Source organism: Gymnoscopelus microlampas (genome assembly GCF_963454915.1).
Source record: "Gymnoscopelus microlampas genome assembly, chromosome: 23".
NCBI classification, from domain to species: domain Eukaryota; kingdom Metazoa; phylum Chordata; class Actinopteri; order Myctophiformes; family Myctophidae; genus Gymnoscopelus; species Gymnoscopelus microlampas.
Window position 1 is genome coordinate 20,371,626 of NC_139960.1, and position 23,244 is coordinate 20,394,869.

At 42.1% G+C, this 23,244-nt stretch overlaps 2 protein-coding genes across 2 annotated transcripts in view; both read left to right on the plus strand.

Moving 5' to 3' along the window:
* Positions 1–9,316, plus strand: part of LOC311039582 (uncharacterized protein) — a gene marked incomplete at its 3' end in the record, with an annotated part of 32,998 nt that extends 23,682 nt beyond the window's left edge. The window contains exons 8-9 of the mRNA XM_084049522.1: positions 5,403–5,538; positions 9,282–9,316. Coding sequence (XP_083905648.1) covers positions 5,403–5,538; positions 9,282–9,316 — 171 coding nt within the window. The remainder of the gene's footprint in view (positions 1–5,402; positions 5,539–9,281) is intronic.
* A 954-nt stretch (positions 9,317–10,270) lies between these two features.
* On the plus strand, positions 10,271–22,746 carry drd4-rs (dopamine receptor D4 related sequence; the record flags this gene model as incomplete). Its single annotated transcript, XM_084049871.1, has 6 exons — positions 10,271–10,303; positions 17,651–17,835; positions 18,004–18,284; positions 18,424–18,536; positions 20,657–21,354; positions 22,544–22,746. Exons 2-6 carry the CDS (start codon positions 17,790–17,792, stop codon positions 22,744–22,746), a joined length of 1,341 nt encoding a protein of 446 aa, XP_083905997.1. The 5' UTR covers positions 10,271–10,303; positions 17,651–17,789.
* Between the last annotated feature and the right edge of the window lie 498 nt (positions 22,747–23,244).

Genomic DNA, 23,244 nt, shown 5'->3' on the forward strand with positions numbered 1-23,244 from the left:
GCTAGCAGCACGGCTCTATAAACAGCACTAGTCTTAGTCCGACACCCGAGTGAAAAGTGTCGACACCTGAGTGAAAAGTGTCGACACCTAAGTGTCATTGGCTGTCCTGGCTGTCCTTCACACTTCCCCCCTTTTAAGCCCCCCTTTTAAGCCAATGGGGAGACGGAAATGTAATGGACACGTTAGTCAACGAATTAGACGAGACGCAAATGTTAGGGCGGCACGAATGGAGAAGAGATCCAATCAGAATTACTCTTTTTGAGGGACTAGTTGGGAAGGGATCCAATCAGAACGATCCTCATTGTTAAGTTAGGTTGAACCACCCGGAAGCAGACCATATTAGGGGCCAGCATGGACGAACACAAATCACAACAAGGCAACGCACGGAGTTACACAGCAGAGAGAGAGAGAAAGGGAGACAGCTTCAGCCAGGAGGGTTAGCCTAAATGCTAGCGTGCTTCATTAGACCTAGTTTGGCTATTAAGTTATTATTTGCCCATGTTCACACTGACTTCAATCTTAGCTATTGTTGGGAAGACCCGTGTGGTGTCACAAAATGTTGCCACCACTTATATAAAAAACACTACAGCGTTAATTTGCGACACTTGGTTTTGTTGCCAGGTTTGGCGAGAGAAACAAGCAATCCAAAAAACAAGTAATCAGGTCTATGAAAAGATTGGGGCCAAAAAAGCCTGCCACATGCGGCTTTATTATGACTTTGGTCATACTTGTTTTTATATCAGAAACAGCCTTGAGGTCTAAGATGAATCTTCTTAGCCCCCAAGTGAAGGAACTGATTAGTGGGTAGATAGCAACAGAAGCTCATGGAGGAAGACTGGGATGGAGGGGCAGGGCAAATGGAGGAAGAATGCAGGAGAAGAGGAAGACATCTACATCTGCTTGAACGCCAGTGCTCGCTCGGTACTGAGGCTGTGAAGGAGAGTTTCTGCGTTGTTGAATAGTAAGCACTTTAATGATATCTTCCCTTGTCAAGTAGTCCAGCCCTTAACTCTTCCACGGTATTTTAGCTTTCCTCTCATACTTATTTTAACTTGGTCGTACGGTGGTGGAACTCGCAGATAATGCAAACCACCTGGACATCCCTAAGACAAAGAAACAAACCTGGGGTGACAGGGCCTTCTCAGTTGCCGCCCCCTCCCTATGGAACTCACTCCCAGCTCACATCAAAGCCGCCTCCACCCTCGCCATGTTTAAAACCACACTCGAAAACCACCTTTTCAGACTTGCATTCCCTACCTAATTCTAATCCCCCTTTTCTACCTTTTCATTTTGTTTCTCTTTTGTAAAGCGACTCCAGTACTTGTGTTATATAAGTGTTACATAAATTGTATGTATATGTATGTATGTATTATTATTATTATTATTATTATTATTATTATTATTATTATTATTATAGCAGCTCTACAAGATCACAACAAATCACATTGCGACTTTAGAATTGTGTTATTTTTTTAAATTTGTGCATCGAGGGTCAAGGACTGTCAAAATCAAAGACAAAGTCAAGGACTGTGTCGAATGATGCGGACAGCGCCCAAGTTATGACCATGACACACAGACACACATACATACACATACATACATACATACATATACATACATACATACATACATACATACATACATACATACATACATACATACATACATACATACATAGGCTGCATACATACACATACACAAGATTCGTGAATTAACACATAGATAGATACTGCAGTTTGCAGTCCTGTTCATATTTTAGCATGTAATCAGCAGGCGTGTCTAACGGTCTAGTATGCTGAGAAAGCATTGGAAGACTGTGGAGGACAAGGACCAATTCATACCACTTATGACGTGCTATATAGGTGAAGATTAAAAGAAAGATGTCTACGGTATCACAATAAATCATCAAGACAAAATGCTTGTGATACACTTCTTAAGGAGGTAGCGAGAATAATGGCTAGAAACTAGAGAAGCATACTGTATACATCAGTCATAGAGAGAGCACGCATAGCAAGTAAGAATGTACATTTTCTATTCCAACTTATGTAAAACAACCATTAGTTGGTGGTGGATTAATTTAAAATTCCTAATTCCTTAACCTATGTAATGGTAATGAAAACAAAGACCTTCATATTATTGATATTTTTGTATTTCAGATATACGCATGCACCTTTCCTGGTGGATTTGATATGAATATACATTTGATACGTACGATACAGCCAGCCACACACACAGCATAGCTTTATTCTACCTCATGAATGAGGATAAAAGGCCATTTTCCTGCTTACTCTCACAAATGCAAATGACAGGCAGAGCAGCGGCAGTGTGCAGTGTTGGTGTGCCTCTGATTCCGAGCATTTGCATAGGCAGTGTCAGACGGCGGTCAGAATATCATTGGGTACAAAACACACATCCAACCACCTGGACCAGAGAAAAAAAAGAAGGAAATAAATAACGTTTTTAAAGCAGTAATTCATAATTTTCATCTACTGTACCTGGTTCGAAGTCGAACCCGGGTCCCCAACCCCAGTGGAGCGTCGACATTCCAACTGTTGAGCTGTAATGGAAATCTCGTTTGAGTAGAGGATACGTTTTTGTTTTTACCTTATACTGCATGTTTGCAATAACATTCGTCAACCAAAAATGGTCCCACCAGGTAGACCAACTACAACGACCACAGTTGTGTTAATTATATTGTAATCCTTAAGAATTGGACAAAAGAACGTTTTATTCACTAAAAAAGCTATGTAATGCAGCATTACGCAGTAACCTTCTGTTAATCATAGTAATAAAATAATATAATTCATTTTTGCGACAGAGGGATCTCCTCTGACATTGTTCCCCCAAAATTCGACACAAACATGGGGAAACTCTCTAATACCTGGCTACTATAGGCAGGATGTAGAACTATCTGTGCTCATTCTTGTGCTTTTTATTCCTCCACCGTTGCATGCATTCTTCTCGTCTTTCATCTCTCTCATGTCTTTCATCTCCCTGAACAACACCCACACAAGTGCAAGTGTATTATAGAATCTCTTGAACAATACCCAAACAAGTTCAAGTGTAGAGAATCTCTTGAACAACACCCAAACAAGTCCAAGTGTAAAGAATCTCTCAAACACATTGTTCTACTTTCAAAATGATTTTAAAACATTTTAACAACACAATCTTATATGGGGCTCCCTGAACAATGAAAATCAGTTCTTTTCAGTTTGCGTCATGGTCTTACAGCAATTAGTCTTTGGTCTCTTTTATCTAATGGTGTAGCAGCAGTAGCACACAATCAAACTAATGTGAGTGTCATGCATAAAACTTGCATGAGGAAAAGGACAAAAATAAAAAGAGTTTGAGGTGTGAGGAGACGTACAGGGAGCGTTTTTCACACTTTCGTTTCAAATATACACTAATTGCTCCCAAGCATGTGGGCGGTGTCATGCGATGTGTGCGCATGGAAAAAAGCACACATGCACACACCCACGCATGAAGAAAGTGCCAACTTGCACATGACACGTGCATAGTGGATTACAACAAATAGGGCAAGCATAGGAAAAATATATAGTTTGATAAACGTTAATATAGGCTGAAACATGTAAATCACTGATACGGCAATGTCACCTGATTTATTTGCCATCTGTGTATTATAATCTATTCAAATAAACCAGTGAGCTGGCACCCATCTGACTGTGGCTGTGAGCCACTTTGATCACGAGGCTGAGCAGATCAGGTGAATAATGCAACACATGCACACGCGTGCGCGCGCACACACACACACACACACACACACACACACACACACACACACACACACACACACACACACACACACACACACACACACACACACACACACACACACACACACACACACACACACACACACACACACACACACACACACACACACACACACACACAGTAGACAAGCACTTATACTTACAGAAACACACTTATACTTAGAGAAACACACACAATATATACACCGTTTGAACATATACAGTACAGTAAGTGAGCGAGCCAAATGGAGGTATTAAACAATACTGGGTTTTATATGGGCAATATGTGAAATTGTGGGCAATTTGTTAGAGGGATAATCTGTTGGAGTGTCTTTTATGTGAATTCCTGGACATAAAACGTTAAGTGCCCTGAATTAGCATATCACATAATTTGGTTACATTAATCCAAAAAGGCTACAAATGTAGTTGCACAAGCAATACCTCATATAGTCATATCTTGGGATGTTTGACTCTCCTTGCATTTTCAATTGTTTTTTGAGGTGTCCATTTAAACCGGATCATGCAAACTACCTATTCTATTTCCTCATTTGGAGAAAAAAAGGTGCCGAGCGTTGTTCCAGTGCCCCAACATGTTATTTTCAAATCTAATATACTCATTTGGTAACTTTACACATGTCTGTGATTTCAAGATGGTACTGTATTATATTCAAGGCCTGTGTGTGTGAGAGGTGTGTAATAACCGATGGATCTCTGTGGAAACAGCCTAAATAAGGAGATAAAAGGTTCAGTTCTCTGAGTGGCTCACCCTGTTTGGATAATTAAATCACGTGTGTTCCATTCATCTTACGTGGCAACTCCGACGCAATCCCCCCCCACCCCACCTCCCGTGCAACCCCCCTTCCCGGTCCACTGCGTCAAGCCAAAGGGGAGAACATTGGTGCTTGCTCAGTATCTGGGGTTTAATTAAAGCAACAATCGCTTTGCTCATGAACCTGCCCAGGCACACACTCTTGGGGCATCTATTCAGAGGCAATCAAGGCTGCTATCTCGTTAAAAAGCTGCCTGAAAACCGCTGCTCAGTTGCCTATTGGTGGAGCGATCAAAAACAACTGTAGCAGATACAGGGGTCTTCAACGTTTTTCGGGCCAAGGCCCCCTTAGCTGAGATAGAGAGATGAAGCAGGGACCCCCACTATATATTGTATACAATTGTGTTGCAGATTCAAATTCAATCATCAATGTTGTGTATATTACTGTTTAGTTTGTTTATTTACACATTATATTTTCTATTAATATCTTGGAAAATATTGAGTAAGGGGGGGAATAATAATAGGCTACAATATGCAACTATTATCAATGTATGGTATTCATTACAAAGATGATCACAACAGGTAGGCCTGGCTATGGCTGATACAAATTATGAATTATCAAAGAGTCACAGTAGGTTAGACAGCATTACAGGCAGATAAATGTGAACATGACGTTCTGCACACATTCTTGAGTCATTTCAAAATTGCGATTACTGATAATGTCATCGTAATCCAAATAGTGTCTATAGTTCTTTTTCAAATGAGAAAAGTATCAAGTTCAAGCAACTAGTCAAGGTGATCTCATTTTCAGGCGCTTTCTGTATTCTATTTGTTGTGGAAAAAAATCTCTCCACACACAGGTTGCCACCCAGTCTAGACTGGGTGGCAACCTGCTACCCAGTAGACTGGGACTGACAGTCGAACAATCAGTGCCAAGACGGACTGACACCTTCACACCTAATCACAAAAGAAGGGGCGATAAGCCGCTTCACTCAGGTAAGGCCAGGGCCTCACTGTGCCTACAGTAAATCCTCCACTGCTCACAACACGTCGCACTGCGATGTGGCTAATGTAAAAAAATAAATCTATCACACAAAGATTCGGCGGCCCCCCAAGTAGTAACTCTGAGGACCCCCTATGGGGTAAGTACATTTACAGTACTGTACTCAAGTACCATACTTAATTCAAATTTTGACTACACCACTACAATCATTTTACAACTCGGGTGGAGTTTCTTTACAGATTTAGATTACAAAACATACATTAACTGATAAATGATGATGTATTATGGATTGAGCTACCCGGCAGCAAATAGGGTAATTAAAATCACCCCATCTTTACCAGCTGCAACATTAAATCGATGAACACATTATGCATTACTAATTACAATCCAATAAGGCATTCGCTTTGGCCGATTCTGCATAATGAGTAAAGAGAATGCATTATCTGTATTTAACAGAGTACTGTATTGCTACTTTTACTCAAGTAAAACCAGTCTGTGACATCTTCATCTATGACGTATGACAAATAATGTGGCCAAGGTTTCAGGCCAATCAGTGCCCCACAGACTTCCATTATACAATGAAAGTAAAAAACATTAAAGTCTTTGAAAAATAATGAGTTGGCCTACTGGCAGCGCTGATCAGTCTAGTGCGCGCACACACACACACACACACACACACACACAGACACACACAGACACACACACACACACACACACACACACACACACACACACACACACACACACACACACACACACACACACACACAGCCTGTTAACACACAAGAAGTTTTGTATTCATCTGTGGTCCTAAACATGTGGTATCGATTACAAATCATAACAAACTATATTATGTCTCCTGACCATCCCATGAGAATTAACTGGGCAGACCTTTACCAGCCCTAGGTCACATCAACAATGAACTGTTTATCCTGAACTGGACATTTGTCCCATCAACATGTGCTTTGTAACACCTTAGTGCATTTAGAGAGAGGTCTTAAAATATATATATACTAACACACACACACATACGCACGCATGCACACGCACATGCGCAGACCCTCTACAGCTGGCCTCGTGCAGGGTAGAAAGCTGAGTAGTGAGTACTGTTTCCACTGGCTGAAGAGGAGGAGATAACAGTAGGGTGAGGGCAGGGATTTATCTGGCAGTAGTCTGAAGAAAGGAGAGAACCAAGTGATTCACTGGGAGTACGGCTGTGATGAACAAACACAGTCGAAAATATAAGCAAGTCTGACTCACACTTAATGGACTTGGATGGTGCCCACACATCAGAACCCTTGTATACAGTCTATGATCAGAACCTATAGCAGACACTGAAGGAGTGAGCAAGGACATCTAAAGGGAATCTGAGAGCTAAATGGTAGTTAAATGCCTTAAAAGCCTTTTATTTTGTGTGCGGTTGTTCTTTTGAAGTTAGTTATTACTTAGAATCTACACCGACAGTGACCACATTTCTTTTTAATTGAGCAAGCCTTTGAAGTACTTGATAAAATGCATGGCCATTTAGTTATCATTAACGGTCTCGTCTCTTCCCGTTTCGTTGTTAGCGTTTTTGCTCCTGTTTTAAGAACAAGAAGAGGAATACACGAGTAAACAAAACGAAAACAAAGCCGTTTTCCGACCGTTTTCGAGGGAGGGAGCGTTCGTTTCATGCCGTAAGCCCCATCCGCATGGCCGGGCCGCGGCGCAACGACTCGTCACCTGAAAACAAGCACTCCTCTCTCGATCTTACTGATTTCCCACATGTTACATACACTTGCAAGTTTGATATCTGCTGCTAAGTGATGTCTCTTACCTGCACAACAGACTGTACAGTACATATCTGCTGCTATGTATTTATATCTGCTACAAATATTTCCTTGGACAAGAATCATTTATGCCTTTATTTCTATTTCGACCAAGCACTTTATGTATATTTTCTAATTCTAGATTAGGCATTTTGCCTTCTTGTTGTCCAAGTTTTTTGTTTGGTTTCTTTCTCTTTTCCTTACCCTTTTAACTCTTTTTTTTAAAAATTGCAAAACGATGGAAAACAATCTCACCCACTCTTTTACACCTGTAAACATATGTGACAATAAAGTTGAAGTTGGAGTTGAAGCAATATTTCATAAGCCAGATGGTGACTAAAGAACTAACTCTCTAGATGTCAGCTCTCTCTCTTCACTTAATTGTCATTTCAAGTGAAGCTGAAGGGACACCGTTTCTCACATTTATTTTTTTCCCAATAAAGTCTGTCTATCATAGCGCTGTGGCATCTCACTGCCATTGAGGCTAGGCCAGGCAGACCACAAGGGGTTGGGTTGGTGTTGTGGAGGTGAATCCTGGAAATAGCTGGTTGTGAGAGACCCTGCTCATCCATCAGAGGCATGTATGGCAGCGGGGGAAAAGGTCAGCCTATCCTTTAATGGGTTGGCTGGGGGATTTATAGGTAAGCATGCACTTCTGCCCTCAATGCGAGGCTTCCATCACGCCTTGTGACTGTTGCCCCAACCCCCACCCCCCCATGTAAAAATTTGTGAAGCTGCTACTGCCCCAGGATCAGGCAGCGCAGAGGAGTGCCTACATTACATGGCATTTCCGATGTCTATTTCACACAGCCAGTGTCATGAGGCAAGGTTACAACCATGCCCTTGCAACTGCCATTGCAATAAAGATGATGAACTGGGGCAAGCAATAAAGATGATGAAGTAGGGCAAGCGCCAAACGTACAGTACAAGTGCACATGCGTGCTTGCACTCATTCTCTCTTGCCCACTTACACCTTCAGGAGGCTGCAATTCAAAACTGGCGCCTGTCAAAGTCTTAACCTAACCCCCCAGCAACTCCCCCCTCCCTGAACTATTCCTTTTTTTTTTTACATATTTTTTATTTTTCATACCAGTAACCTGTAAGCTGATTGTATGACGTTCTGTATACAGTGTGTATATCTGTCTGTCTCTTATATGTCATCATGATTTGTGTGCGTGGGGATCTCATTTTATGAGCCTTCCAGTTTAGTAGACCTTGTATTGTGAATCTGTACTTCCATGTACTGTTTTTCTCATGTCTTACAAAATAAAGTACATCAATCAATCAAACTTGAACCCTCACTTCAACGAACGCATCCACCCACATGTGCACGCACTCTCTCTTTCTTATTATTATATTTCAAGTTTCTTGCTTGTAAGTTCCATTTTCAGTGGAGATAACCTGTATCCGTTCACCCCCAAGGTGAACGGATACAGGCTTGAAACATCTGTATCCTTGAATTATAAGATCAGTCATGGGTCACTTCACCTGCTGGACACACACACAAGATTAACACATTAAATGTGTCATCTTGCCACCCCCATTGTGTCACTGATTGGGCTTAAAGTTGAAATGAAAATAATAATTAGGATCCAGTGAGTGATGAAATGTTTGAAAGTGAAACGATTAAAGTCAGCCTTCACATGTTGTTGTGTGACAGAGCTGAGAACGAGAGGAGGGTGTTCAGCCAGTCACATGAAGGCTTACAATTAAGTTAGTGAAAGGGAGATAATGGTGGCTGAGTGAGCGACAGAACGAGAGAGACGGGGGGAGGGGGGGAGAGGGGGAGAGAGAGAGCGTGTGAGCAGGAGACTGAGGAGCAGAAAGAGGGAGGGGATGCGAAAGGGAGAGAAACAGAGCCAGTCAGAGTGAGAGAAAGAGAGCGAGATCAGTGTGGTCTCCCACCCTCTCTCTGGCTGTGCTTGCAGAGGAGCTGCTGCTGGTGTATCGCATGGATGAGTGATGTATGTATAGGTGGCAGAGGAGCTGCTGCTGGTGTGTGACATGGAAGGCTGCCCTGCAAATGTGACAAAGGAGCAGCAGCAAGGCTAACTAGCGGCTGTTTTTGTTTGTTAATTTGTCATTGTTATACATTTTTCAGTGACGATACCGATCAAAGAATCAACACTATAAAACATGGATGGATGTATAATTTGATTTCATGGGAATTGATCTATGAAGATGTCGTTCATTTGATCAAGTTATGCGCAGCTGCATCTGTTGCCACCCCCTCATTATACCTCCGTGTCTACTTTATCTTTGAACAGGCCTTGTTAAGTTGTAGAGTAGACCACCGTGTCTATCTCTTCACATCTATCGCTGAATCTGTAGTGTTTGTGACTAACTACAAACATACTGCCTCTGTGGAGACTGAGACAGACTCTGTATGCTGCTTTGCTCTGATGGGTATTTTATCCCCGTGAAAAATTGCATGCTGCTGGGTCACAGTGGGCTGTCGCTGTCCATCGGTGGTGGTGCTGAAACCAGTCAGCCATTGATGCATGTAGACTGAAATGTGCTGGCCCTACCTGGTAAGTCCATCACGACCGGCAACCTGTTTCTGTCTTTCAGAACAAGCTTGTCGTGTGGCTTGCTAAGTGACAGTTTGAGTTTATGATAGGTTATCGGTTATTCTACAGTCGTGAATTTTTAAATGATTTTGTCAGAAGGGCCCCTCAAGACTGCACTGCCCCCTCTGTGCTCATGAGTCTAGCTCCACCCCTGCTGAGAGGCTGAGTGGAGGCTGGCACTGTTAGGGATACAGTACACTTGCATGAGGAGAGGAAAGGAAAGGAACAAGGACAGGCTGCTGTTGATGGACAGTTCCCTGAGAGCACACACATTAGGACTCCTCTGGAAGAAGTCTTTTTAAGGAATGTGAATCTGCCTGAGAGACAGAGCAGGGCACTGACCGGCTCTGGGAGTTTCCAAGCCATCATCTGCGAACCAAGTGAGTGACCATTTTTCACTTAGTGCCCACTTCTCACAGAAATACATCATAAATGTGTCTTGTGCGTGAATTCTCACATGCCGTCTTGATGGAATAGAAATTGAAATGTTTCAAGTGATTAGGGACACCAATAAATCACTGAAGGTTTTTTTGGTGGAATGAGTGGAATTCGTCTTTTCCTAATTAGCATAAACGTAAGTCCCTCATTTGCAATTCTATGCCTAATTCGATTTTAGGACTGCTTGCTTGATTGATGCATTTTTTTCTAATTCTCATGTGGCTTTAGAAGTAATGATGTTCTCGAACTGCTCACACAGACTTGTGGTGAAGTTCTCAAATAAAACATCTTCAACAAAAGAGAAATGATTTATCAACTTGAAAACCATGCTGCATGCTATTGTGTCTGATCTAGTCTCAATATCGTCGCTGTCAGGCAGAAACCTCTTATCTGCATATTTAAACTTTTTATGATTTTTCACAAATGAATGCCTTACTTTGCCACACCGCAGAGTCGCACAGAAGTAGCAAAAATAGCCGATCTACAAGCTCAACATTTTTTTATTTGAATCCTGAAAAGTAACAGTTTTGGACATACAAGGTTTCCACCCGACAGTAATGATATGGTAATACAACAAGTACAAGTTATTCTGTGAAGTGCGCATACATTTAGTATAAACAGTCCTGAAGGCGAAGAAGATACCACTGAATGTTTGTGAGATAAGATCAACTTGTTGGGGCCACAATGAACGTTAAGAGAGAAAAATTATGAGTCTCAGAACTATCATGCAGTTTCTATTAATTTGGCAGGTTTCATCTCATGGTACCCAGTGATGTAAAGTAACTGAGTACAGTCATTTACTCTAAGTACTGTACTTAACTACAATTCCAATTTTCAGTAGGCTACTTTAACTTCTACTCCACTACATCTCAGAGGCAAATATTATACTTTTACTCCATTACAATTATTTGAAAACTTTAGTTACAAGCTACTTGATTTAGATTATTATTACAACACATACATTACCTACTTCTGCCCTACAGTATATACGTTTACTTCTACAAGCTCACAATGCGTTACGATGCGACACATTTTGAGCTTGTAGATCTGCAATTCGGACTTTCACTTGTAACAGAGTATATTCTACATTGCAGTATTGATACTTTCACTCAAGTAAAACATGCAAGTACCTTTTCGACCACCGATGGTACCTGCACTTGCATTGCTTTGCTCTAACCACTCTTACGCAGCTGTTGACGCAGCTGGTCACAGCTATTTTAGTATCTGGAGCTGAAGTCATCTTAATTTGATGTCCCCACTCCAAGTCTCGCTACCCCAACTAGTGCTGCCTGATGAGCTCTGGAGGTGTTTCAGAATAGCTATAATGATCTTGTCAGTCACCACATAACCCCACAGATGAGCACCAGTGCACTGGAATAGGGAGAAATACTGTGTTATTGGACAGGTGGTTAGCATAATGAAGCCCTCAAAGCTGTAGCAACTAATCTATATGCTACAGTGTCAGTTTTCGTTAAGGTAAATGTCACAAAGATGAGGACGCATTACAGAGACTGGACATTACTGGCAATACATTTTTACGTAAGATAATTATGTCAATTAAATACAGCTATATTTCTCACTTGAAAGACTATTCGGGAGGAGGTAAAAAAGAAAAACCCACACAAACAATTTGAAATCTACAGCAATGCTCAAGACACTGGTGCACTGTTAACTATAGCATGAAACAAATCCCTGTCTTGCTGTTGTCTAATTTAGGTCCTGACAGAGTCCTTGGGTGGGAAATACTCAGATTAACTCGTTTAAATGCATTTGGACTGTCTCGATGCAGGTCAGTTGCTATGGTTGCTTAGCTCAGAGGGGGTCTGAAATGTCCGCCTCCTCTCATTTCGAACTGCGCTGGATGATGAGCGCTATTATTTCACAATGGATAGGTGTGCTCCTATGCAGCCATGCGTTTCCTGACATTCCTTGACTGATCCATGGTGGATAATCATACAGTGGCAACATCTAGTGACCTATTTTAACCAGCAATTTATTTTGAAATACCCATCTCGTGTATGTAATCTTTCCCTAAATCACTGTGTGAAAGCTGATAAAAGTAGTAGATAACAGGGAATTATTTAATGCTCTATGATTACTGTGAGATTGTCACTGCTGTAATATATAATTTAAAAGACAAAGACTATCTGGGACTGGCCCAAGTTGCCCCTCATTAGGAACTCTTTGATTATGTATGTATATGTCTACAACTGGTGAATAAATGGTCACTAACAGGGCAATTTTTATACTTACAGAGTAATACTCTGAATGTTACTGTGCATTGTTAGAAGGCAGGAGCTGTAGTTGGGAGGGTTTTGTTTGCAAGAGGGAGTGTGAGGTATTTTGATGAACAGCGTTTGTGTGTTGGTGTGTAGCCAGTTTGGACACTGCCAATGGAGCACGGCAGGAACACCTGCTACAAAGAGAGCAAAGAAAGTGAAAGACAGAGATACACCTGCCATATAACCACAGCAAAAAAGTGAAAGATAGAGTCCATCTACCATAAAGACAGCAGGAAGTGAAAGACAGAGATATACCTGCCATAATCACAGCAAAAAGTGAAAGACAGAGATGCAACTGCCACAAAGACAGCAGAAAGTTAAAGACGGAAACAGACGAAAGCACACAGACAAAAGAATCAGCTCACCACTTGAGGATTGAGGGCCAGAACGTTGCTTTGCAAACACCCACTCACACATACACACACACACACACACACACACACACACACGTAGACGCAAGTTCTACATATAGTGTTGCATCAAAGCACAAAAACTATACTCATATGTCAAACTATGCATGGGAAGCATACGTACGCAAACATTTGCTTTCATCTGAGTGACTACTGATTATGGGAGCATAATACTGGTGTGCAGATGTGTACTCTTTTCAACATGTTTAACACATGCCATGTCCTGCCCCCCCCCCCCCCCCCCCAGGACTATGCAGAAACAATATGTTACATTATCGCGAGTCTCAAATGCTAATATTCCACACATCACGAATGGAACGTCCAGGGTTCCACCGCAGGAAGCAGGCAGGTAGCCAATTACGTCCCATCTCATCTTATAACATCTGTTTCCTGGGAACCTGTTGTCTGTGGCCATGTCTGGCTAATTGACTGTTAACGTGTTGAGTGTGACGGACAGGAGAGGCAGGTTGTAACGGCAGCTGTTAATGCATCCTGGCAGGCTCTGGGAGGCCGGTCATTTTCACTGTGTAAATGATTGGATGAAATTTCACATTGCCACATGCACCAGCACCTGTTCAGATGCCATTGCGCTGTTCTCATCTAAGTAGCTGTAGCATATGGGAACAGATATTATTATTATTTTGGCTAAAGGGAGGCATCTCCTGTATCCCAATCCCCCATCCTCTCTGGCGGGAGTTGATGAATAGATTAGGATCGAGATCTTGTCTCCTGCTCCAGCGGGAACATTGAAATGACTTGTGCCTTTGCGTGAAAGGAAATTGAAGAGAGTGCATAGCAATGTCAAATTACTTTGATAGACAGCAAGGGAAATAACACGACAATGGATTCCAACTTTCTTGCCAGGGGGATTTTATACTTTCAGCAAACAACATTTATTCACAAACACACAAGGCACTGCGTTTTTATAACTTAAATTATGCAGGACTAGAATAGAAGCCCGACATTCCTTTTTTAAGCCACTCAGCTAACACTCCTGCATGGAATAGCTACGCGACCACACATACAAAATACACCTGACCTCATCATGTCTCCTTTCATTTTCATCATTCCAACAGCTCCTCATCCATGTCTGCCTTTGTCATTTCTAATGTCTCTTTGCCCTGCCACTGATGCTCCTGTCACTGTGTGGAGATGAAACAATAAATCTCTGAAACAGCATCATGGCACACAAAGGGAAATGTCACCTGTATTCTCTCTTCAGCGTACTCCCTAATGTTTCACCACATAAAAACACCGGTTTATTGAGAGGCATCTGCCACTAGACTGCTTTTAACAAAGTTGAGGGTTGTTAAGCAGCAGGATAGTCACTGTCAATGGTAATGTTGTCAGTGGTAATCATTTTCTGTCTGACTTAATTTCTTTACACACTTATTCAGTATTTGTGAGAACAGTTCCTTGTGATATTAAGTGATTACCTCCTATACCTTCCAACCTGGTTCCTCCTCTGGGCTATAGAAAGTGTCCATTTCTGTTTACCTTTCAGTATTGTATATTAAATAAGTTCTAGTGCATATAGGCTCTTTTTCCTTCTGTATTGTGTGAGCTACCCCTTTGTTAAGCAGGGAAGTATAGCATAGTTGTCTTATGAGTATTGATTGATAAACTACTTAAGTGCACCAACCTGAGTCAAATGAGTGCTAGAGGAATGGGGTTAATGTAATGGAAAAACTAAATGGAGTGTATGATATTGTCTGTTATCCCCAGGAAGAATACTACACAGTTGATTCAGTGAATCTTAAGCATCAAATCTTTTGAGAATTGCTCTGTTCAAATTAAGATTTCTTTTACAGTCCCCATCTGACATTTAAATACGTTTTTAGACCTGTAAACTTGTTGTTGACTTCCATTATATTTATTTCTGGAAGTCTGGCACATTTATTTCTGGAAGATAATTTTTAAAAAAATGCTAAAGCAGCACAGCAATTCCACAGTTCTTAAACATTAAATTAAACAACTCAACTTGTATTGTCACATCAAAGGTTTACAGGTGTAAAAAAAAAAAAGTGGGTGAAATTATTTGTCATACAAGCTCATCATTTGCAGTTTCAAGAAAGGCGGAGAGAGATAGAGAAAGAAACAGAAAATAGATCAGATATCAATATGGGCAGTGTGAAATATACATATTTTAAGGGGCATGATACAGAATAGTAGCCTGACACTCAGCCTGAATTTTCATTTCGTTTCACTCCATTATTCAGTCTGAAAGCCCTCTCAATGCAGCCGATTTCTGAGATGGGGGCGTGGCCAAAGTGGGACTCCACTATGAACCAACGCGATTGGCTCATACTGGACTTGTCGTACAGATTTTCAACCGAGAAACACCCGCCTTCGACAGCGTCACCAGACCCTGAATGCGAGGTAAACGATTCAGGGGGTGGAGCCAGGCTAACAGAATAGACCAAATAACCATGACATCACCAGTAACAGACTTACTTCCGGGTGTATGGTTAGCAGTGATGCACTGGGGCAGTATTACCCATGGTATAATCATAGAGTTAAAAATAAGGGTATAATCCATGTCATTAAACATTTTTTTTTTTATTATATCAAGATGACCAGCACTTGTGGGTGCGTACAGGCATCTCAGGTTGTTTCAATTCCTGGTATGATGTAAAGAATTTACAGCACATCATTTCGTACATCATTTATAACCTATTGTACATTATATGACACATGTGGGTGAATGAATGCACACTGAGTGGACATGCACTTCCTGTTCTGTGTGTGAATGTGGGATGACTGTGCGTATGTGTGTTTAGACTTCAAAACAGGAAATCAGAGAAAAACAATGGCATAATTAGAACAGAGCATCTGTTTTTAAAGCCCCAAATCCAACACGATTTTGGCATAATTTCCAATGTGTTGTTCAAGTTACAGGTTGTCTGGTTGTCAGCGCAATAACCCTGAAAAAGCCAGCCAACTTGATTATTGAAGCTCATGGTGAAATCTTGACTATAGGCTACACTGCATAATGTGTTTTTTCTTGATTTTCTTTTAAGTTGTTATTGTTTTAGTTGTTTTTGTTAAGGAGAATCAGCACCCTCCACAAGACCCGCACATGCAGAGAATCTCGCTAACTGGCTTCTAACAGTTTCCATTGCTTACCCTTGTTACCTATAGCTACCTATAGCTACGAGCTGCATGCATGAGCATAGGTGGCTGTTTCATACAATCCCTGCCTCTCCTTCCCCAAAATCCCCCTCAACCTGATCTCCAGCCAAAAATGCAGAGAGAGGAGACAGGAATTTTGTCAGTTCTATTCATCTTTAAATGTATTCCATGTACTGTATTTCATTGAATTTATCAATAGGCCTATTTGACACAGCGATCTCTACTGACATAACTGGATCAGTGAATACTGATCACCTGGGCCCAAGAATTTTGTATCCCTGTCCGAGTGGATTAAATTAGGATTTGGGGTATTTCAAAACCAAAAAACTGCTTTGGGATCACTTTGATATCTGACCTGTGATGATAGACCCACATTTGAATCACATGCTGAGGGGCCTATAGAGCGCAGCTTCAAAATCGCTTTAACTTCTGCTCATAAGAAAAGTGAACGGTTGCAACGTCTGACGTACAAACTCCACTTCCCCTGTAGCTTCCAAGTGTCCTCACTGCTGCACTCCACGACTGACACAGTCCTGTGTAGGCAACTCGGCCTGGTGGGATCTGATTTTTCTAGTTATTATTGTTATCATATTCAAGGGCAACGACTGTCATTTGCAGGCGATGCCCATCCTTTTTCTTCGACCGACCAACTTCACATACGATTGGTTTGACAGTTCTCGAGATATGTGAAGGCCAGACACTCACTCAGAGAGATTTGTGGAATTTTAGATTTCTTTTTTCAATCACACAGGGAATCATGTGTCTGGAACAGCAGAATCTGTCAGCATCACTGCCCTAAACATTTAGTGTTGTTGTTAGAGGCAAAAAAAAGGACCCGAATGGGTTCCCAGATTGGGAACAGCATAATGCATTGGATGTATACATAATCTGCAGTATAAACTCCCGGAATCTCTGTCTGGATGTCTGACCTTAAGATGTCTCACAAACCACTCATCTGATCGACTTCACACGGGTGTATCGCGGTCTAAGGACCCGAGGAAGTGCAGTGTCGAGCAGCAAGTTGATCGCAACTAGCCTGCTCCGAACGGGCACGCGTTCTGAGTGGCGCCCATGACCCGAACTGGTACAGCAATAGTGTGCATAATTCCAAACTTTCCAACATTTTATTCTCTCAATCAGCTCTGATTAAAGGTAATAGACAATGCCATGAGGGCATTCATGGGCAGCGGCAACATAAAGGGTAGAAAACCAAGCTGCTCCAGTGGAGCTGCTGTGTGGCCAGGGATATAAGACTATGGTTGAGCTCCCACTCCCAGGTTACAGTATGAGTGTGAAGCAAGTCATTTGTGCTCAATGAACCTCCTGTACCCTGGATAAGCCAAACGCCAGAGAGGCCAAAAATACAGCTTTCAAATAGCCATGCCAGATGGAAACCAACAGAAGGCTCTTTAAAGACTGGATTGTTATCAGTCTGTAATGATATTTCATTCCCATTCTTTTGCAGGTTTAATATTCAGAATCATTATTCAGGGGGGGGTCATCTGAGAACGGCATGCCAGCTACTTCGAACATGACCACCTCGACGATCAGTGAAGGGACACTGTTGGCCCGTACATGCACATGCTTCCCTCCAGCTGTGGCTGATGCACCCAGTGAGCTGGAGCAGTCTCAAGACCTTAGAGCAACAAGGTAAAACTGACACACACACACACACACACACACACACACACACACACACACACACACACACACACACACACTCTTGAACACATTAAAAATGTATCTACACTCATGCACACAAGTGTTGATTTATACCATAATAAATTGGGCTTAAAGGCACTTCTGTCTGATCGCCAGATGTTAACTGTAGTTCAGGAGTACAGCTTGGGGCCTCCATCATGGAAAATGTGACACCTGGCACCATTCCCGATGGGCCGCACCAGAGGGATTACAACTACCCGGCGCTGGTCCTGGGCGTGCCTTTAATTCTCATCATCATCCTGGGGAACGTTCTTGTGTGTCTGAGCGTGCTCACGGAGCGCTCGCTGAAGACTGCGACCAACTACTTCATCATCAGCCTGGCCGTTGCAGACCTGTTGCTTGCAGTGCTGGTGCTTCCCCTCTATGTCTACTCTGAGGCAAGGAGATGCTGCGTGTGCGTGCGTGCGTGCAGTTGTGTGCATGTGCAGTCTTGTACTGTGGTAAAAATCATTCAATAATATAGAGTCTCAATCAAAAGAGAAACACCTTTGTACGTGTTTTGTATTTGCCGTCCAGTTCCTGGGAGGCATCTGGACCTTGAGCACCAACATATGTGATGCACTGATGACCATGGATGTCATGCTGTGCACAGCCTCCATCCTGAACTTGTGTGCAATCAGCGTTGACAGGTACACTCTCTCACACTACACTCATCTCATCTCATACTGTAAATTATGTGCCGTTCTCTGTCAAGCTCAAATTGACTGTATTAAATTACAAATGCATTCCTAAATGCAAATTAAGGTACAGAAAACTTGAAAAATACAGTATCCCTCCCACTGATACGTGCAGTATTGTTATTATAGTATTAGAACATTTAAAGGAAAAATATAAATAATCATGGTTCATGGTTTGTTTCCGGTGTGAACTTTTCCCACCCTATTTTATATAGCATTATAGCCTACATAAAAACCTACAAATGCTGATGGTTGTCATAATTACAGGCACTGCTGGTGGCAAAACCATTCTATATTAAAGCCGTCATGAAATAAAAAATATGTTTCTCACACTTTGGAGCATATCCATGCCATGGTCATACTGGGGATATTTAACAATAGATGCCAAAAATATATATATCTATAAAATGTTGTTTATTTTTATGTCAAAAGTCCAATCTTAATTAGTTCCTGTCAAACGAAAACATAATGTGTGATAACATCAATTCCTCATGAATAATCATGAATCGTTATTTCATTCACCTGTGTGATTCCCATAGTATAGCACATATTCCTCCACACGCAGACGATGATAATTATGGAAACACTGTTGGGCTGCTAGTATATTGTAGTGCGTTACAAACTTTCCCGTCTTAAACTTAAACAGTAGGCTACACTAAAATATGTATCTGCAAACATCTGAGGTGAGAAATAAACATGCTTCGGTACTGCCTCTATCTCTCTCTGCCTCGCAGTGCGAGTGAGTGCGAACACAAGGCAGTGTGGCGTTTTACTTTCCATAGCCCAAGGGATTGGTAGACTGTGATTGGCTGAGACACAACCAGCCGCTGTTTGACCCACGCTGGGCAAAATCTATTGTTGAGTGTCTAAATGGAAGTGGCGGAATTTGTCGGAGGTAGCGTCCAAGTAAATTACTTTGAGTCTTTACAAATCTGTTTACAATAATCTTTTTTTAAACAACCATGTCTGATTATTACAATAATGTTCTGAACACAGAATATAGTTCTGTTCTTGCGTAATACACGTTTATTTTTCTTTCTTTTTTTACCAAGTATTTTTTCTCTTTTTTGAGTCTCATACTTACAAAGCGCTTTAAAATTGCTAAATAATAGCATGTTGTGCTCATTCATGATGAGACACAACATTCTCCATCGCTGGCTTGACAATCAATTTGAACAATGCCATTAGAAGTGATGGCAGGCCGGGCAGGGGCTACGAGGCTAATGGAACCAGAGAAAATCAAGACCTCTGCCTCTAATTGCACCACTCAGGGAGGGTTACACACACAAATCATAGTTGTTCATTGAACTTGACATTTGTATTACTCTCAGAAGTCAGAATTAATATTATGACTGTTGAGGGACTCTATTTGGGAGTACTACAGAAATGGTGGAATTTGACTGCTCTGGGCCATAGAAGTCAGAGATTGTTTTTATGGAATTTTACTGCAGTTCATTAATAAGTAGAGAGGGTAGTGTGGTCAAAGTATTCTCTTGTAACCTTCTAATGTTTGCTTTGTGTCACAGAACATTACATTACAACCGCTGGCTCCCAGAACATGCATCTCTGTGCTGCGATGCATGCATACATACATACATACATACATACATACATACATACATACATACATACATGCATACACATATATTGTACTGGCACTGCCATACCTGTATGTGCATCCAGAGTTTTCAATATTATACTGTTCACTTGTCCTTTACTGCAACCACAGTATATACTATATCAGTTAGCTAGCGCCGGTTACCACCGTCTTGCGTATTAAAATTGTTCTTGTTTGATTTGTTTATTTCAAACAGTTTGATTTTGCCAATAAAACCTGATTATTAATTAATATAATTTCAAGTGCAACTAATACACACACACACACACACACACACACACACACACACACACACACAGTTACAGTTATTACAGTTGTACAGATGGCATTTAATTAATGGCTATATGTTATAAATGTATTTAGTTATTTTCATACTATTTCAAATCTCCTTAATGTATTTATGTATTTTGTATCCACAATGTTATGTTAATGTTATATTTGGACATTCCTCCAGGTACATTGCGGTGGTGGTCCCTCTGAAGTACAACAGAAATCAGTTCAGCGTGCGGCAGCTGGCCCTCATCACCGCCACATGGGTCCTCTCCCTGGGCGTCGCGAGCCCCGTCATCTTCGGCCTGAACCGGGTGCCGGGTCGCGACCCCAGCGTGTGCAAGCTGGAGAACGACCACTTCGTGGTCTACTCCTCGGTCTGCTCTTTCTTCGTGCCTTGTCCCGTCATGCTCTTCTTGTACTACTGGATGTTCCGGGGCCTGCGGCGCTGGAGCACGGGCAGAAGCCGCTCCCAGATGGGGCGAGGCGGCGGTCGCCGCACCCTCTCCCTCCACCTTGGCTCCGCCCTGCGCGGCCAGAAGGCCGCGGCGGCAGGCGGCCAGGAGAAAGCGGCGGACCTCGTGCCTGCGGGGCTGAGCCCGACGTCTCCGTCCACCGTCGTCTCCATGTTGTCGCCCACAGCCACCCCCTTGACGGAGCAGGACGAGCTCGGGGTCATAGCAGAGACTGACCCCATGACCACGCAGTTGGACAGCATATCGGACGCGGACGCTGGCGAGAGACCGCCCCCGGAAGAGGCGAGGGCCCGAGAGAATGGCGTGGCGAAGACGAACGGAGGCAGGAGGGGACGGCGTAACAGCAAGAGCAGCCGAGTGAGTGGAAGAGAACGCAAAGCCATGAAGGTCCTCCCAGTTGTTGTGGGTGAGTGTTCACTAGTTGGTGATGTACAACAGGTAGTGGCTCCTGAGTGGCCAACTCTGGTACTGCACATTTGGGCCCTATTCCGGATGGCTCGACCAATGGGCTCGACTCATGGGCGGGTTGTAGGAACGCATAAAGGACGTTTAGGTTTAGGTATATATGGTTAAAAATAGCTATGTTTAGACATGAGGTTAGAGAAGGTTAAATGTAGGTACCAGGTTAAAAATGGCTGTGATTAGGAATTACGTTAGAAACAGTTAAGTTTGTTGCGAATTTGGTGTGATTAAGGTCAGGATCTGGGGTGGCTGTTAGCCAATGAGATTGTGTGATCTCAAACGGTCATATTCTGAGCTTGTCCAGGAGCCATGCAATAAGAAAATACAATAACATGTCTCATTGTACTCAAGGTCAGATATGAAATAATTGCCAATTTGCCATTTTAAACATTTGCATTCCATGCACTTTGCAGGAAAATATTATGTATATTCCCACGGTAAGCAGAGTATTGAGATTTTTATATAACTGAATGCATTCCAGTCAAATTAAATTGGTGATATCTGAATCTGTAAGCGGTACAGATCATGATAATAAGGAGATAGGGAAAGGCTCACCTTTACAGTATGCATAATAATAGTCATGTCGGAGGGGAAGGAGAATGTTGACTCTAATATACTCTGCGCAAACTGAGTTATGAACCAGAATTATCCGTTTGATGAGACACATGAGTACATATATACTCTAATTTAGAATCTCAATACACATTCATTAGAAAACGCATGTGTGTGTGTGTGTGTGTGCGCGCGTGCGCGTGTGCGTGCGTGTGTGTGTGTGTGTGTGTGTGTGTGGCCGGAGACTTGCATTGCGTGTGTGCGTGCATGCTACACAAAAAAACTAAATAGCTAAACCACTTCCAGCTATGTGGCTGCACTTAAGTAGTAATTGCAGTACTACTAAGTGTGCACATGCCATGTTGAAAAAAAAGCTCCAAAGCACGACAGAATCAGAAATCTATTATCCATCTCCTTGAAAACCACTTTGCCGCTGTCCAATCTGTACCAACCCGTATACAAACTGCACTTGCACACTACACTTGCACATGATCATCAACTCACAAATCTGTACACAGCGTAAAAACCTGTTTAATGGTCACTATACTATAGGCCAAATGTATATCTCCCATCTCCCGCAGGTGTGTTCCTGGCCTGCTGGACACCTTTCTTCGTGGTGCACGTCACAAAGGCGCTGTGTGAGACCTGCGACATAGGCCCGACGCTGATCTCTGTGGTAACATGGCTCGGCTACGTCAACAGTGCCGTCAACCCCATAATCTACACGGCCTTCAATGCGGAGTTTCGGAATGTCTTTCACAAACTGCTCTGCTGTAGGACATGAGTGCCCCTTGCCCTTGCCCACCTGGACCATTGTATCTAAAAAGCCGTTGCTCACGCACAATGATGAGGCTCTGTTAATCCTTAAAACATTCTTGACTTGACATGGCGACTGTCCATGGTAAAAGCATGAGTTTCATAAATGCTCCATGAAATCTTTGCAGTCTCCATGCGTAAGATGACTCATTCCACAAAATGGTTATCTAATTCAATTCAATTGTGGCTCAAGATGAAGCTATCATACAGTATACATACTGATGACTAGAAGATGTTATTTGACCAATGCCTTAGTTCACAGCTGGACTGGAAGACAATGACTGTACCATGTTTCTACTTCATAATATGAAGTTTCATGAGATATTATCTCATGAAAGATTTTCCTCTTGTAAATAAGGACACAGTAGACATTAATACTGTTAAGGTAATAGCCCAGAGGCATAAAATATGTGAAAATGTAAAGATTCTGTACGTACTTTGGCATATGCTATAGCAGAGTATTTTC